The sequence below is a fragment of the Euprymna scolopes genome, chromosome 45 (genome assembly GCF_053919585.1).
Source record: "Euprymna scolopes isolate OS-2025 chromosome 45, ASM5391958v1, whole genome shotgun sequence".
Taxonomy (NCBI): Eukaryota; Metazoa; Mollusca; class Cephalopoda; order Sepiida; family Sepiolidae; genus Euprymna; species Euprymna scolopes.
Genome location: NC_136526.1, coordinates 30160111 through 30178575, shown reverse-complemented (window position 1 = coordinate 30178575; position 18465 = coordinate 30160111). Strand labels below are relative to the sequence as shown.

The following is an 18465-nucleotide window of genomic DNA, read 5'->3' as shown; positions in this document are numbered from 1 at the left end:
TCAGTTTTTCTGTTTCCTGAGTTATGTGTTTTAAAAGTTTTAATTTTGATGGTGATCAGTTTTTCTGTTTCCTGAGTTATGTGTTTTAAAAGTTTTAATTTTGATGGTGATCAGTTTTTCTGTTTCCTGAGTTATGTGTTTTAAAAGTTTTAATTTTGATGGTGATCAGTTTTTCTGTTTCCTGAGTTGTGTTTTAAAAGTTTTAATTTTGATGGTGATCAGTTTTTCTGTTTCCTGAGTTATGTGTTTTTAAAGTTTTAATTTTGATAGTGATCAGTTTTTCTGTTTCCTGAGTTATGTGTTTTTAAAGTTTTAATTTTGATAGTGATCAATTTTTCTGTTTCCTGAGTTATGTGTTTTAAAAGTTTTAATTTTGATGTTGATCAATCGTTCTGTTTCCTGAGTTATGTGTTTTAAAAGTTTTAATTTTGATGGTGATCAGTTTTTCTGTTTCCTGAGTTATGTGTTTTAAAAGTTTTAATTTTGATGGTGATCAGTTTTTCTGTTTCCTGAGTTATGTGTTTTTAAAATTTTAATTTTGATGGTGATCAGTTTTTTCTTTTTCCTGAGTTATGTGTTTTTAAAGTTTTAGTTTTTATGGTGATCAGTTTTTCTGTTTCCTGAGTTATGTGTTTTAAAAGTTTTAATTTTGATGGTGATCAGTTTTTCTGTTTCCTGAGTTATGTGTTTTTAAAGTTTTAATTTTGATGGTGATCAGTTTTTCTGTTTCCTGAGTTATGTGTTTTAAAATTTTAATTTTGATGGTGATCAGTTTTTTCTTTTTCCTGAGTTATGTGTTTTTAAAATTTTAATTTTGATGGTGATCAATCGTTCTGTTTCCTGAGTTATGTGTTTTTAATGTTTTAATTTTGATGGTGATCAGTTTTTCTGTTTCCTGAGTTATGTGTTTTAAAAGTTTTAATTTTGATGGTGATCAGTTTTTCTGTTTCCTGAGTTATGTGTTTTAAAAGTTTTAATTTTGATGGTGATCAGTTTTTCTGTTTCCTGAGTTATGTGTTTTTAAAGTTTTAATTTTGATGTTGATCAATCGTTCTGTTTCCTGAGTTATGTGTTTTTAAAGTTTTAATTTTGATGGTGATCAGTTTTTCTGTTTACTGAGTTATGTGTTTTTAAAGTTTTAATTTGATGGTGATCAATCGTTCTGTTTCCTGAGTTATGTGTTTTTAAAGTTTTAATTTTGATGGTGATCAGTTTTTCTGTTTCCTGAGTTATGTGTTTTTAAAATTTTAATTTTGATGGTGATCAGTTTTTTCTTTTTACTGAGTTATGTGTTTTTAAAATTTTTATTTTGATGGTGATCAATCGTTCTGTTTCCTGAGTTATGTGTTTTTAAAGTTTTAACTTTGATGGTGATCAGTTTTTCTGTTTACTGAGTTTTGTGTTTTTAAAGTTTTAATTTGATGGTGATCAATTTTTCTGTTTCCTGAGTTATGTGTTTTAAAAGTTTTAATTTTGATGGTGATCAATTTTTCTGTTTCCTGAGTTATGTGTTTTTATAGTTTTAATTTTGATGGTGATCAATTTTTCTGTTTCCTGAGTTATGTGTTTTAAAAGTTTTAAGTTTGATGGTTATGCCATGATACAAGAGGAAAGTGAATTAGTATCATTTATAGAGTGTACTGCTTTGTGCATTATTATTATCATTCTTTGTCTTCTGATGAAGATATCTAAGTTCTTCTAGATCTTAAAGGTAAAAAAACTCAAAATATCTTACATAAATCTGCTAAAAATGTCAGAATATAAATTACAGTTGGTAAAAATTAAAACATTTAAAATTTCTATTTGCATGTTTTACTCAGATTTTCTGAATAAACTTTTTTATATGAAAAGTATTTAAAGATTTCTTTTTCAAGACAAATAATGCAAAGATGTTTTCTTTAATTCTTTTTCAACATCATTTTTATCGATCCTCACATTTATTTACTCATGTATGCCAACAGCTATGTTAACAATGATGAACAAGTAAATGGTCCATTAATCTCTATAATCAATCATATTTCAGTTAAACGTTTTACACACTATATGATTTGTCAAAAGATTTATGAACATTATGAGAATCGCCTTATATGTACTTTTGTTGTTTTTTTTCAGAGCTATGTAAATTCTGATGCTATTTTTCTGATTATAAATTATTTCTTTGTGAAAAATAGAATCTCAAGAAATTCAAAATTTGGATGACTTAGAACTGCATGCAATTATATGAAGTTGAATCATAATCCAATATTTATTTGTTCAAAATAGAAAAATGTTATTCATTACTCTAAGAGTATGTGATTCATTAAATTATTGATCACATTCAATCAAAATGATTCGTTTTAAAATACTTTTAATAATTTAAAGATTATTTCACATAGTTTTTCTAAAATTTAATTTTTTATTATACATTTCCAAAATTAAATTCCATTTTCTGTCACTATAATGAAACTACATTTTATGTTTTATTGTCTTAATGTAAGAGGATTAAAACTTGGTTTAAAAACTCTGTCTGAGGTCATGTTATAAGATGCAACATGCATTTGATTTTTCACTGTGAGCCGATCGTTACACAAATAATTCCTTTAAAACCGTCAAATATACTAAACCATTTATTTATTTGAATATCTTGGAGGCGCTATATATATATATATATATATATATATATATATATATATATATATATATATATATACCAGACTATCCATTCACGTGTAATCACCTTTTTCTTCACCATATTCCCTCTGCTTCACTTTTTTGTTATCAACTAAGATATTTGACTTACTTGTTGTGTTATCAAATACTTTTGCATGCAAAATCCGATTCTGCATTTTGCTAATTCCTACCCTCTGATGAGAAGGAAAGTATTTCTTTGAAACTCCGTGGCTTAAGGACTATCCACTTATCAAGTGTTTCCTTTTCAGATTAAATATGTTTTTAACTCTTTTTCAAAGTGTTTTTAACATGTTTTATTAACTGTTGACTCGTATATATATATATATATATATATATATATATATATATATACATACGCATATATATATATATATATATATATATATAATGCTCCATCAACATCAATGCCTTATATTTTATTGTTTAAAAAGTACTGTTTTTATTTATGCCACAGATTAAAGCACACAGTGGTATATATATATATATATATATATATATATATATATATATATATATATATATATATATAAAATGTTATCATATATTTGATAAACTAAAAATCTCTATTTACGATATTATATTTACTATTAAGTAAAATCTCCTTTTTTATTTACAGGAGTACAGAGAAGACAAAGTATTTTATTAATTTATATGGAATAAACCTTTGTTTTTTTAAAGCAAATACAAAATAATTTGTGAGGATATTTATTGATAATGCAAGTAGGCAAAAAACTTAAGCCTTGTGCATGTAACATATGTGGCTTAGCATTTTCATATCAATCACAGGTAAAAAGGCACATGCAAACACACACTGGAGAAAAACCTTATTCATGTGATGTGTGTGGTTCAGCTTTTGCACGCAAATCTGATGTAAAATCACATATGCGAATACATACTGGTGAAAAGCCTCATGTTTGTGAAGTGTGTGGATCAGCTTTTTTAGAAAAATTCACTTTAAAAATACATATGCGAGTACACACTGGAGAAAAACCATATTCATGTGACTTGTGTGGTTCAGCTTTTACAACAAAATCGGATTTGAAAACGCACATTCGAGTACACACTGGAGAAAAACCTCATGCTTGTGAAGTGTGTTCCAAATCATTTGCACAGAAATCATATGTTAAAATCCACATGCGGACACACACTGGTGAAAAACCATATGTGTGTGAAGTGTGCAACTCATCATTCTCAGAAACATCTAAACTAAAACTTCACATACGAACACACACAGGCGAAAAACCTTATTCTTGTGAAGTATGTGACTCGGCATTTTCAGACAATTCCAATTTAAAAAAACACATGAAGTTACACATTTGAGTGTGAAAGAAGCCAAAAATTGTCTGCAGAAAAAACTGTCAGTAAATTCAAACATGAATATTTTGCCAACTGAAACTGATAAAAATGAAAGTAACAAAAAAGACTTCGGACAAACAAGCAACTTCTTGTAAACAAAAGATTACATCGATAGACTGCTGCATGTTTCATTCACTGTGCTGAGTTTTATAGTATGAAAACAGGCTAGACAAGGATAAAATATCTGAATAAAGAAATAATTTTTTTATAAAAAGTATGCGTTGTTTTCTAGCCTTCCCAACATTTTATATACGTAATTCTTAATTTCAAAATATATGCAGCACTTTTAATGCAGGTAACATTTTTATAATACATTTTGCCCGGCTAACGTGACACCCTGCTGATTACTGTTTTTGAAAATCATACCATTATAGGACCTATGAACTAACGCTATTGCATGGGAATTCCATTATGCGGACCAGAAAAAAGAAAAAAAAGATTTTCATTGACAAGAATGTGTATCATCGAAATATCTGAATAAACCAATTTATTTATAAAATATATATGCGTTGTTTAAAAAACATGTGATATACGTAATTCTAACTTTCAAAATATATGTAATGCTTTTAACACAAGTACCATTTCTTTAATTGTAAATGGTATGTTTTTAGTTTTTAGAGACTAAAAAATGAGGTGATAAGTCAGTATATAGTTACGACTAACAGCTTTGTAAATTGTATTTCTTAATTTGATGAGAAAATTGTTTGCACTGATGAGTTTTGAAAAGAAATTGCGTAATTTGAAAATCCTCATAAATGAAACATGAAAATTTAATCATCATTTACTGCCGACATTAATGGTGAATGGTTTAGTTGAAAATGATTATTTTTTTAGAAATAATGGATTGAAGTGTGAGGTTTTTATGTTAACATTTTAATATTATTTCTTTAAAATATATTTCGTATAATTTTATAAAATGCAATAAAATTCAGGTAAATCGTTATCTTAGCTTAATGGGTTACTTATTTTTGTCTGTGTATATCTTTTTTCAACTTGTCATTGCGTTATGCTTTGAAAATGTTGCTTTCATTTAAAAAAAGGTGTGTATTCATGGAGAAAGAGTAAATTATTTATTTTTTTCACTAATTTTTTTTGTTGCAAAATAAGTGGTGGACAAGACCGAAACAAGCAAAAATGAGAATTCAAGTAACAAAACTCGAGAAAGCAAAGAAATAACAAAAGACTGCGATATATTACAATGTTATAAAAATATAAAATATTTTCATTAACAGAATTAGCCTTTGGGGAACACCCAAGAGTTATCGCGAAGTATAGACAAACCAAATTATATAGAAATCAGTTAGTTACAACTTTTCAGAAAGTTTTATAAAAATCCAACGCATCAATTTTTTTTTAATAAGCACAAAAGTGTCAGTTTTAGCCATTTTAACCCGAAAGGCACCCCTGTGGAGGGGGGGGGGCAACCAGAGTTTCCCCGGAAAATACGTTCTGTTACTTTTTTACTCCTATCATGTTTAATGTTTGTGGAAAATTTCATACAACATTTCAAGGCGTAGTTATTGAAAAAAGTGCAAATTGACGAACAGACAGGGGGTGAATTTCCAGGTCCACCCTCCTTTTGTTACATCAACTAAAACGTTTTGAAAATAACAGTAAAGATGAGAATAGTAGTCAGAAGAATAAAAAAAATGTACAAAACGTTTTTTGGCAGGTTTTCATGTTAAGCTAAGATTGGTTTCTTCAAAGAAGCTGTATTTTAGCGACACACTTTCACGTTTAGGAACACAAATTATTTTACAAGATGTAACGTCTTTTTTCCAAATAATGTCAAACTTGCCCCAAACACTCTGTATATGCTATTTGGTAATGACTAAATTTACAAGTATTTTTAAAGTAGAAAAACACATTTTAGTTTATTTTTCACCAACAGATTTACATTGTCACATTGTAATTTCTTTTAAATTACTTTTTCATCTTTCTAAATATTGCCTGTATACATAGTCACATAGAAAGCAGATTATATTGTCACATTTACAGTTTATTATTGTATTCTATTTTTCTCATTGTATTTGATGCTGGCTTTGTTTCTTTCTTAACGGTAAATCAAATAATGGTTCATCTACCAACAGTCAGAATATAATTTTTGAATTTGCAAGGAACGGACATTAAATGATTTAATGAAGTTTGTGGGTCGAAATTTGAAAAGCCATACTGTAGGTATTAACTATAACATGTTTAATGTCGTTAATGGCTTGGTGAGTCAACAATTTAAAAGGCAGAGTGTTGATATTTGATATAAAATAAATATTAAATGTATAACAAAATTGATGTGTCAACAACTGAGAAAGGCAAAATTTAGATATTTGATATAAAATAAATGTTAAATGTATAATAAAATTTATGGGTTAGCATGTCAACAATTGGAAAGGTATAATGTAAATATTTGATAAATAAATATTTAATGCATAATAAAGTGCGTTTGTAGGTAAATTTAACAATGAAAACAGGAATAATGTAGATATTGACATAAAATGCTAAATGTGTAATGATGATTAAGTGGCTCTTATAATTACTGGAATGATGAAAGTCTTCCTAAGATTACAGTTTCTTTTCAAGTCGTACATAAAACATAGGTATTATGTGTTCCTTCTCTGTTCTGTTTAACTCAGAATCGTTATGGACACTGTTGTAATGTTAATACTCTCATATTTTGTGTTTACTGTGCTGCCTAATTATCTCCCCTTGCTGTGTACTCTCTAGTATTTTCTATTCGTTCATTAAAGCATTTATTCTAGGTAAACATGTCTTTTGTTCTCACTTTACAAGTTAATGAACTAATAAAAAGTTTTTAAAAAATTAACAAAAATATGGACACGTTTTTAACTCCTAATCGTCTGGATATCTCAGCTAGCTCTACTGGTGCAAACAAAACATTTAAACATTGACTTTGGACTATATCGTCTCTCATACGAAGAACACAACTGATATTGACAGGTTAGACATTTTGATAACTAATGTTTCTCCTGACGTATATGAATACATCGCAGAACATATGACGTATGCATCTGCTCTGAATTGTCTCAGTGATTTATATATAAAATCCACTAACGAAATTTTCGCTAGACATACGTTGTCAACTCGAAGACAAAAAGACGATGAAAACATTGATGAATACGTAGAATCGCTACTGTTGTTAGCTAAAGATTGTGATTTTCATGCAGTAAATGCTATTGAAATCAGAACCGCTTGTGTCAGAGACGCTTGTGTCAGAGACACCTTCATTACTGGTTTATGTTCCAACTCTATCCGGCAGAGATTGCTTGAGAATTGAATACTTGATTTAAATACGGCCGTCAACCAAGCTAGAGCTCTTCACTCAGCACAGAAAAATTCTGAATCCTACACTCGTTCTTATGACACTGTGGCTATTGTTAACGACAAACAAAACTATCATAATAAATCTGAGGATGAATTCTGGGATACTTCTGCTTTCATAAAAACTAAACCTAATTACTATTTTTGCGGGCATTCCAGACACGATCGGAAATTTTGTCCAGCGAGGTCTGCCATTTGTAAAAAAATGTCATGTTAAACGTCATTTCGCGAGGGTGTGTTAAAATTCTCAGAAATTTACATCTGCTTCCATTTAATCTCAAGCCAGGTCAGATCACACAAGCTTATTGTCTGATGCTTCAACAAAGAAAAACAATTTTTTGGAAAATACATCTGCTTCATCTTCGGGTAGTTTAGAACCAACTTTTGTATACATTCTAATCGGAAAAACTGAAACAACAGCTATGATAGACACTGGAAGCTCTGGATCCTTCATCTCGGAAGACTTTAAGAAAAATAAATTGAAAGTACAACCAGCTACTGGAAGGGTACATATGGCCTCCTCGTCACTTAATGCAGTGAAAGGACAGTGTACCGTCAACATCAATTTACAAGGTGAGTGGTATGCTTACACAAAATTTGAAATTTTACCGGATCTTTGCAGTGATGTCATTCTCGGCCGAGAAATCATAACTTTGGTGGTCATAAGGGAAGTGTCCAAATCCTTAGCTCTGTTTCCTGCGGGGTACAGTCTTATTTAATAGAAACACCATCTCTTTTCGCAAACCTTTCTCCGGACTGTAAACCACTAAATCTAGGAGGTTTGGAAATCAACATGAACAATTTATACGGTAAGAAATTGAGAAAATGCTCCGGGAAGGAGTAATTGAAGAAAGTGCCTCACCTTGGAGAGCCCAAGTTTTAATAGTTACTGGGGTGCCTCACAGAAAAAAGATTGGTTGTTGATTACAGTCGAACAATCAATAGATTCACATCATTAGACGCTTACCCTCTACCAAGGATGGATGATCTTGCTGCTGAAATTTCCAGCTGCCTGGATTTAAAGAGTGCGTATCACCAGATACACCTTCAAGAGGAAGAGAAAATCTACATTGCATTTAAGGCAAATGGAAAATTATATCAGTTTTGTAGAGTTCCGTTTGGCATTACTAATGGTGTCACTTGTTTCCAAAGAATGATGGACAGCATCATCAAACAACATAAGTTGCAGGGAGTTCATGCATATGTTGACAATATAGTTATAGTCGGGAATACCCAAAAGGAGCATGATGAAAATCTTGCAAAATTTCGGAAAGTTGTTCAGGTCCATAACGTGACTTTCAATGAAGCAAAGTCTACATTGTCAACTACCTCAATAGATTTCATTGGTTACACAATAACTCACGGAACAATTAAACCAGATGGTGAACGACTACGACCACTCAAGGAACTACCTTTTCCGAAAGATAAGGCTGCTATGCGCCGAGTCATTAGATTATTTCATATTATTCGCAATGGATATCTAAATTCTCCAAGAAAATAAAATCTCTTGTTAACAATGACTCTTTTCCCATCAACACAGAATCTAAGAAGGCCTTCAATAACATCAGACAAAATCGGAAAGGCTCTGCTCCATTCAATAAATGAAGATCTTCCCTTAGTGGATGAAACTGATGCCTCAGATACTGCTATAGCGGCCACTCTCAATCAATCCGAGGGCTCTTTTAAGGATAGATGTTGTTCCCTTTATGGCTGCAATCTGTATTTCATTACAGCTTGGTCTTCCAGGGATTGTTTCCAGGTACTTCTTAAGATTCTTCTTCACTGGACCAGTTGCTCCAATCACAACTGTCTATCTCTTTCAGAGGCCATGTAATCTTTAAATCATTCTTGAGGTTCTGATGTTTGGTTATCTTTTCCCGTTCAGCTCTATTAAAGCCATAGTCATTTGCGACGGTGACATCAATAATGAGTGCAGTTCTTTCAGGCTTGTTCCATATCACAATGTCTGGCTTGATGGCATTGTCTTTTATGTATCTGTCCGTCTATAGATCATACAACACAGTCACCTTTCCATTTGTTGTTATAGGTGGTGGTTCATGTTCCCATATGTTTGCAGGTTCATACCTCCATTGGAAGGCAACTACCTCTATTGGGAGGTAAATACCTCCATATCGTAGGTCGATACCTCTATTGGAAGGTAAATACCTGCATTGGAAGATCTGTGGAGAGATGCAGCTCGTTTCGAGCATCCCGACATTAGGTGACTTGGGCTCTCAATCGCTGAGTGGCAAAACCTACACTGGCCATTTGTTTGTAGGCCAGCCATATTTTTAAACTTTACTGCTCGCTTATATTGAATCCATCCCTGTTTTCTAGTTTCTATCTCCATTTCGTTGTTTCTGGTTTATCGTGTACCTCGACAGTGTTTGGTATGACTCCTCCAAAGTTTTTAGAAAGCTTTGTGATTGAGGATTGTTGAGAAAGCGTGTCTAAGCTTGTGTTTTGTCAAAGCTGATTTGTAAGTAAACGAAGATGCACATATCTCACAGGAAAATGGTTTTGTCTTTTTTTTTCTTTTTCTTTCTCTGAAGATTGTAATGCTGGGTATGGGGCAGTCAAACCAGCTGCCAACATTGCCCTGGTTTTATTGAAACTAACCAAGAGCTCTTTTTAGTATCCTTGCTGTTTCCTTAAGTGCAATTGTCTGGATCTCTTTTGCACTTGGTTCACCAATAATATTAGTAAGGTAGGACTTCAGGTTCTTCTTCATAAGCCCTGTAGCAACTATAATAACTGGTATGATTGATATCTCCCTAAGATTCCAGTTTCTTTTCATATCATACATGAGACCTTGATATTTGGTCTGTTTCTCCCTTTCAGCACTGTTCAGACCTCCATCATTAGGGACACTCACTTCAACCAAGGTTGCCACGCTCTCTGACTTATAACTATGTCAGGTTTGGCAACAGCATTTTCAAGGTTAGTGACTGTAGGGATTACATGGTCGTAATGTATGGTATATAAGTCATTTCCAACTGTTCTTCCAGGTTGATGTTCCCAGGACTTACTGCTACACCAGATGTTTAATTTTTTTACAGATGATCCAGTGGATGTAGTTACATACTCCATCATGTCTTGCTGTATAGTTGCCGTCCTCCAAAAGGACTTTGCAACTTGATATCAGATGACCCACACTTTCCAATTCTGTATGGCAGAACCTGCATTTGTTGTCATTACTAATACCTGTCATCTTCTTGAATGCATTGGTCACCAATCCCTGGTCTTGAGCAGCCATTATGACCCTTTCTTGATCGTGGTGGAGGGTTCCCCTCTTGAGCCAGTTCAAGGAACCTTCTTTGTCTATGTATTCCTGAGAGAGTCCCCCCCTAAATACTTTACACACTGATGTTGGTCCCACTCTTCAAAGCTCTTCCTTTGGAAGGTCTCGGTATATTTCTGCCGGCTCTTTCTTGCTATTTCTGTGGCAGGTTTGTTTGGTGCTTCATCAGTCTTGCCTAAAATATTTGGCCCGCTGAGTGGCTGATGTTGTTCTGCTGCCTCTTGTCTCTTGATGTTCGTATACTATTAAGAGGGTGTGGTTCTGGGAGCTTCTCAGATACTAGCCTGTGCTCACAATAGTTGCCCTATGTTGATGATTGATCTCTCAGACCCCCTTCTCCCCTGGGAAAATACAGTTTTGGTAGACACTGATTTCTATATATTATTTCATGAAGCGTTAGTAGGTTCTGTGTCTTTACATCTAGCCGGTTGATGTATTTTTGTGGCCAGTCAATGATAACAAAGCTGTATGTTATTACTGGCATAGCAAGCTGGTTGATGGCAGTAATTTTATTTTTATTGGTGAGCTGTGTTTTGCATATCTTCCTTACACGACGTACATATTCTTTACTAATCTTCTCCCTCATCTTGGCATGTTGTATATTCTCGTTTTCCTCAACGCCAAGGTACTTATAAGACTCGTGCTCTTCTACATCACTAATGTTGATGACTTCATTAAGCTGCAGATCTTCTGTATGGATCTTCTTCTCAACTCTGAGTGTACACTTGACACATTTATCCAGGCCAAACTTCATTCCGATGTCATTGGAGAAGGTGTGTACTACCTGCAGAAACTGGTGCAGATCTGTGTCAGAGCTAGCATACAGCTTAAGATCATCCATGAAGAGCAGATGGTTTACTCTGTTGCTTGGATCTCGATGGTATCCCTAACTCAAATTGTAGGCGCTTGGATTTTTTGGGTCTATTGCCATACAGAAGAGTAAGGGAGATAAGCTGTCACCTTTGAATATCCCCCTCTTGATTTTACTATGGTGGTCTTTCCTCCATTGTGATTTAATGATATGGTGGGTTTCCACTTCTGAGGATGAGCCCGGTAACACTTGAATTCTATATGAGATACACAGATATTAGAGTGTTCCATTAAAATTCTTAATCTCTCAAACACTGAGTTAGTAAAAAAAATTGAGAGCATAATTTTCCTCTTCCCAATTAACCATTTTCATTTGTTGTAGTATATCTTTCGTTTTGGTCTCTTGGTCTTACTGGATTCCAGGACTGTATCATTAGGTACACTGACCTCTATTATGGTTACTTTTTTATTCGCTCTGTCCCAAATCACTTTATCTGGCTTAAGGGTTGCTTTGTTTGTCTGTTTGTTTGTTTTTGTTTTGTTTTTTTTTTTTGCTTTTTTTTAATATTTTACTTCAGTTAGTTTCAAGAAATCAAGAGGTTAATTCTTCCTGGAGCTAACACTTGATTCTGTTACGATTTAAATTTATGTCCGAGTGCTCTTTTAAGAAAAGATGCTGTTTCCTTTTATGGCTGTTATTTTTATTTCATTACAGCTTCGTCTTCCAGGAATTGCTTCTAAGTATTTCTGAAGATTCTTTCTTATTAAGCCAATTGCTCCTATCACAACAGGTATAATGTTTATTTCGTTCAGAGACCATGTCGTTTTGAGATCATGTTTTAGGTCGTGATATTTTGTTATCTTTCCCGTGCAGCTCTATTAAGACCAAAATCATTTGGGACAGTAACATTGATAATGAGCGCAGTTCTTTCGGGCTTGTTCCATATTACAATATCTAGTTTGATGGCCTTGTTTTTTATGTATCTGCCCGTCTGTATGTCTTTCTCATAGAGCATGGCCACTTTTCTGTTTGATGCAATCGGCGGTGGTTCATGTTCCCAGATATTCGTAGATCTGTCAAGTTCCATCTCTCCACAAATCTTCCAATGGATGTATTTACATACTTTGTTGTAGCGAACAGTGTAAAGACCATCTGCCAATAAGATCGGGCATGCAGATATTAGGTGGCTTGGGCTCTCAATCGCTGAGTGGAAAACCTGCATTGACTATTTGCTTGTAGGCCAGCTATTTTTTGAAATCCATTTGTGAGTAAACCCTGATCTTGACTGGCTAAAATGAGTCTTTCTTCATCAAATGGAAGTCTCCCGCTTTTGAGCCATTGGAGTGAAGCATCCTTGTCTACATACTCCTGGTTAAGCTACTCCAGGAGCTTTCTTGCTCTTTTATGTTGTTTCCTTCCGTGTTTTCTTGTGTCTATTTCGATTTCCGTGTACTTTTTTTTTCTTGTCATCTGTATTGCTGGTTCATCATATACCTCGGTAATATTTTCCAATTATGACACCCTAAAGTGTTCAGCAAACTTTGTGATTGAGGTTTGTTGGGGGTAGACGTTCATGGTGGTCCTTCACTATTTCTATTGTCATATCTGTTGAGCTTTTAATATACTGCCCCATGTTTACTATGGTGGCTCGATATGCATGGTGTATTTCAGTGAGACCGAGGCCACCCTCTTTTCGTGATAAGTATATACTGTCAATACATTGGTTTCGATATATTATTTTATGTAAGGTTAGGAGTTTCCTGATCTTTGTATCTAACCTATTGATATTGCATTGAGGCCAGTCAATAATACCAAACCCATATGTGATGACAGGGATTGCAAGATGATTTATGGCAGTTTGTTTTGGGGGCTTAATTCGGATTTGGGGATCTTTTTAAGGCGTGATGTGTATTCTTGTTCCACCTTATGTCTCATTTTTTCATGCTCCACAGTTAGGTTATCCTCCAAAGCGAGGTACTTCTATGTGGCATCTTCACGTAGATCTTCAATAAAGTCGTCATTGAACTAAAGATGTTCGGATGTCGTTTTTTTTTTCCTTTTTTTATTGTGCATTTTGCACACTTGTCAAATCCAAACTTCACGAAGACATCCTCTGTGCAAGTTGAAACAGTGAAAGAGAGACAAACTGTTTTTCTGTCTTTGCAAAGAGTTTGAGATCGTCCATAAAGAGTAAATGGTTTACTCTTGTACTTTTTTTTCTTTTTTCCTGCCTCTAGTAAGACTGTATCCATCATCGCAGTTTTTAGGAAGCTTGCTGAGTGAGTCTATTGTAAGGCAGAAGACCAATGGTGACAGACTATCACCTTGAAATATACCTCGCTGGACACTGCGATTTGAAGTTTGTATTGTCCCTTCCATGTGGAGTAGAGCAATTGATGTTACCACGTAGTTATTTTTATTTATTTATTTTTTTGTCTTTATGCTCTCATGGACATTGCATATCTCCACACATCGCAGTGTCCAGGAGTGAGGAACACTATCAAATGACAATTATAGTGAATCCAAGCCATTCCTTTGACGCTTTTTGCAGTCCTCAAGGATTGTTTTATAAATTAGGAGTTGGTCCTTTATACCAAGTTCATTTCTGGTACAGCCTTTCTTTCATTTTTGAGCCACCCGCCATCATTTTTTTTTCCATTTTTGAGGCACTCGCCATCAGCCATATGGCAGTAGATTTTGCATCTGCAATTATTCCTGCAAGCCATTCTCTACGCATGTGTTGATTCAATCTTGATTTTACAAAAAATAAAAGATCCGCATATTTCACAACTAAATGGTTTCTCTCTCTTTTTTATTTTAAATTTTCTTTCTTTGAAGATTGTAACATTGGGTGTGCGGCAGGCAAATCAGCTGCCGACATTGCCCTGCTTTTTATTGAAGCCAGCTGAGAGATCTTTTTAGTATCCTTGCTGTTCCCTTAAGTGCAATTGTATTGATCTCTTTTGCACTTGGTTCACCAATAATATTAGTTAGATAGGATTTCAGGTTTTTCTTCATAAGCCCTGTGGAGCATATAATAACTGGTATGATTAATATCTCCCAAGATTCCAGTTTCTTTTCATATCATACATGAGATCTTGATATTTGGTCTGTTTCTCTCTTTCAGCACTGTTCAGACGTCCATCATCAGGAACACTCACTTCAACCAAGATTACTATGCTCTCTGACTTATTCCATATAACTATGTCACGTTTGACAGCAGCATTTTCAAGGTAGGTGACTGTAGGGATTACCTGGTCGTAATGTATGGTATATAAGTCATTTCCAACTGTTCTTTCAGGTTGATGTTCCCAGGACTTACTGCTACATTGGATGTTTAATTTTTTACAGATGATCAAACAACAGTTTACTCCTGCTGTTAAGGTTATTCATTTTAGCATAGTCTTTATCGGCGATTCACATCCTTCTTCGTTGATAAAATATGTCAATATTTGTTATTCCTTATGGTGTTGTTTGTAATGTTATAACCCCTTAGGCTGTGATCATAGCATAGTATCTGTGTTAACTATGGCAAGCAGGGCCAAGTGTCAAAACATTATTATTATTATTATTATTAATAATAATAATAATAATAATAATAATAATAATAATTGATTTGAGCGACGACTGGTCGCTGGATCAATTATGATTAGAAGAATAAACAATTAAATTGGGGAAAAGATGATTGACATATAAATCGCAAAACGAATGTGAAAATAGAAAATAGATGTAAACATTATTTTGGGGTTTGCATAAACAAATAACTAGATTGGGGACATTAGGTTGGTCTGAGACACGTAATGATGTGACGTAAAGAAACACGTGATGTATGTAGATTTGGGGAGATTCTAAGAGTCGTTAGCTGGACATTGGAGAGAACGGACAACCAAGATGATGTGTGAAGCGGCATCACTTCGAGCAGCTAAGATGTAAAGAACGTGTAATCTCTGAAAATGCCAGCCAGATCATGAGAATAAATGTTAATAAATAATTCAGGTATGTGTTGTGTTATTTACATTTGTTAAAAGAACAGTTTGTCTACAACTGTTTTTATACGTCCACGTCAATCGTTTCCTGTTAGAACTGTTGCATAAATGTTAAAATATACACATTAGGCGATTAACTAAATCATACAACGTATATACATACGCGCATTTAACGTACATGAATATACAGATAAAATATAAAACCCAACAATTTAACGTGTATGTCGTTATGGAATATATTCACATACAACATATGATACGTTTTATAATATATATATATCCCTCGTGACTAAATACCAGTTTTTGATTAAAAATATCGAAGGATAAACATTTGTTTTTCAATAAGAAATGTCTAAGGTGAGCAACAAAACACAGCAGATTTGTTGTCTACTTGTTATGAAAATGTTGTTCCTCTCACGTTTAAAAGGGGCGATTATTCCTTGTGGTGTTTTGATAACAATACTGAAGAATAAGAGCTTGCTTTTCAATGAAAAATTTTCAAGGACGACAACTCAGCATAAATAATAATTTTGTGGATAAAATATGTCAATATTTGTTATTCTTTGTGCTGGGTGGTTTTCATAACAATGTCGGAGAATAAGAGTTTGTTTGTTTTTTTTTTTCAATGAGAAACGTTAAAGGAAGCAACTTAGCAGATTTGTGGTCAACTTGTTACGAAAATGTTGTTCCTCTCACGTTTAGATGGGGCGGTTATTCAGTTATGCTTCATGGCTTTGTTGTTCCTAACATGGTACAGGTTTTTTGTCTACCAGTCAGTGATATCGACTTTATCTGCAGCCATCTCTTCTCTCGGGCAAGCTGTCAAGTCTCCTGGTGTACGTAGTAGCAGCATCTAGCAGTAGTGCTTCCGATGGATCTGTTGATCCTTAGGCTGTGGATTTGACCAGTGGTCTGGCGTGGAAGTAAGTATTAGCCAGTGGTAGACCGGTGAAGTTGTAGTACTTCTCATCTCTCGGGGTCAGTCAAGACCCGTGGTCAAACTGGCCAGGGTTAAAGTTAGTTGCTCTCCTTGGGTTTGGAGTTGGATTCTCAATTGACAGGGATTCGTACAGCATGCGCTAGGCTCTATCGAGCCAATCCTGATCAGCTTGGCTCCTCTCTATTTAAACATAAATTTAGCAGGTGCCCGGCTCCCACGGCAAGTCGTTTCTGATTGTCAAAGTTCAATTTTAACAGCCAATCAAATTCTTGGAAAGTAACCAATCAGAGTTGAGTATTTTGGTATTTTGTAAATATTGTTGTTTTTAGCTGCTGCTGCTATTATTTGTCACGATTGGGGCTGTCCCTTCTAGTTCCATAATGTATTTGCTGCTCCTGCTAATTTGTTGTTTTCTTTGCGAGAAAGCTTCATAAATGGAAATGAAATCTCGCACTCAACTTCGTAACATAATTTTATGTTAAATTTATGTAGGAAATTGACCCTCACTCGAAAATATTACATTATTATTATTATTATTATTATTATTATTATTATTATTATTACTATTTTTTTTAATTCCTTCTCCTAAAGGCCATTAAAACATATTAGCTAAAAAAAACAGTAGATTTTAATTTCTTTTTAGGGGAAAACACTAAGCTGGATTAGGCCGTAAAAAATACCAAACAAATAAAATATTAATAATTTGGCCATTCGGAATAATAACTCATTGTTCTAAAGGAGGTAACTCTATTTTACTGCAGTAGATATAAAAAAATCTACAGGAATATTTTGTTTAAGAAAAATTATAATATAGTTGCAGTTAATATTTTTTATTTAAATCATATAAAAAAGAAGAAGAATCATCCTGGTGCAAGTAACAACCGTGCTCCTGCTCCAGTGCTCCAGTGTCTAGAGTGTTTTAAGTCTTACGACGGAAAGTATAAACACTTCTCCAAAATAAATACTCTGAAGACATTTTGTCGTTGAATCAGCAGGTTTATTAACAATGAAGAAGGTAAAAACTGAAAACAGAAAGAAAGAATAAAACAGAATTAGCGTGAAGTTCAGTGTGGGAGGGGAAGCAGAACATGCTTAAAAATACGTCGAAATCGAATAAGTCCAAAATACTAACGAAAGTAAGAAATTAATCAAAGTCCATGTACTGTAAAAATAAAGGTCTGACGTCGAGGACAGAAATGTGGAGGCGAATAGCAGTTACGCCCTCAAGGCTGTCAACGGTCAACCCATGGAAAAGCGAGAAAAGCCAGTTCCCGGTGTTAGCAGTGAAGCTGAAAGGTCACAAGTTGTCCCCTCCAAAGAAAGGGAAGGGTGAGGGCAAGAAAGAAAGACCGAGTCACGACAAACGGTGTAATGAAAAAATCTTACATTGGCTAAAAACTGTTCCACCATTTTTGACCACGACGTAATTGTTTTGTTTTAGTTTAAAATAAGTAATAATAGAAATGTTTGGATCAAATTTTTTATTTTTAGAAGATATATTTTACAAAAATAAGTAATATTTAGACTAAAATGAAATATAATAAATTTCTGTGTATGTACAAATTTGATAAAATATATGGCGTCACAGAGAAAAAAATTACTTCAGCAACATTCGAAATTATTTATATGAAATTATCGTGTATTATCCTTGTTAGAGGTTTTTTTTTTTTTTTTTTTCAAAAATATATTTTAAGAATGAAAAAGAACATATTCTAAAATCAAATTCCAAACTGAACCCCCCCCCCAAAAAAAAACTGGGAAACCATAAAAAAAACATGTTTTTCTATTTTGGTACTTTGGCCAAGATCAAAGTGTAGTATCTGTTCTTCAGATGCGGCACTTCCATTTCTCGTTCTCTTTCAGTGGAGGAGAAATCGTTCACGACTGAGACAATTTTTTATTTTTGTACCTTTTCTCCACGTTAAAAAACGACCCTGGTGTCTAACTCTGTCACGTGGGGAGGCAGGGTAAATAGGTACTTTTACAGTATATCGCCGAAAATGGAGACACCATTTTTAGGGCACCTGTTGTTAAAATCAGAGGGAGAAATCAGTATTTAAAACAT

General features: G+C 33.7%; 1 protein-coding gene across 1 annotated transcript in view; it reads left to right on the top strand.

Annotated features, from left to right (window-relative positions):
• The window catches only part of LOC145269141 (uncharacterized), a 57050-nt gene that overhangs the window by 8029 nt on the left and 30556 nt on the right, over nucleotides 1-18465 (top strand). Inside the window, exons 2-3 of the mRNA XM_080124748.1 lie at nucleotides 3287-3986; nucleotides 8293-8806. Coding sequence (XP_079980874.1) covers nucleotides 3385-3986; nucleotides 8293-8806 — 1116 coding nt within the window. The 5' untranslated portion in view covers nucleotides 3287-3384. The remainder of the gene's footprint in view (nucleotides 1-3286; nucleotides 3987-8292; nucleotides 8807-18465) is intronic.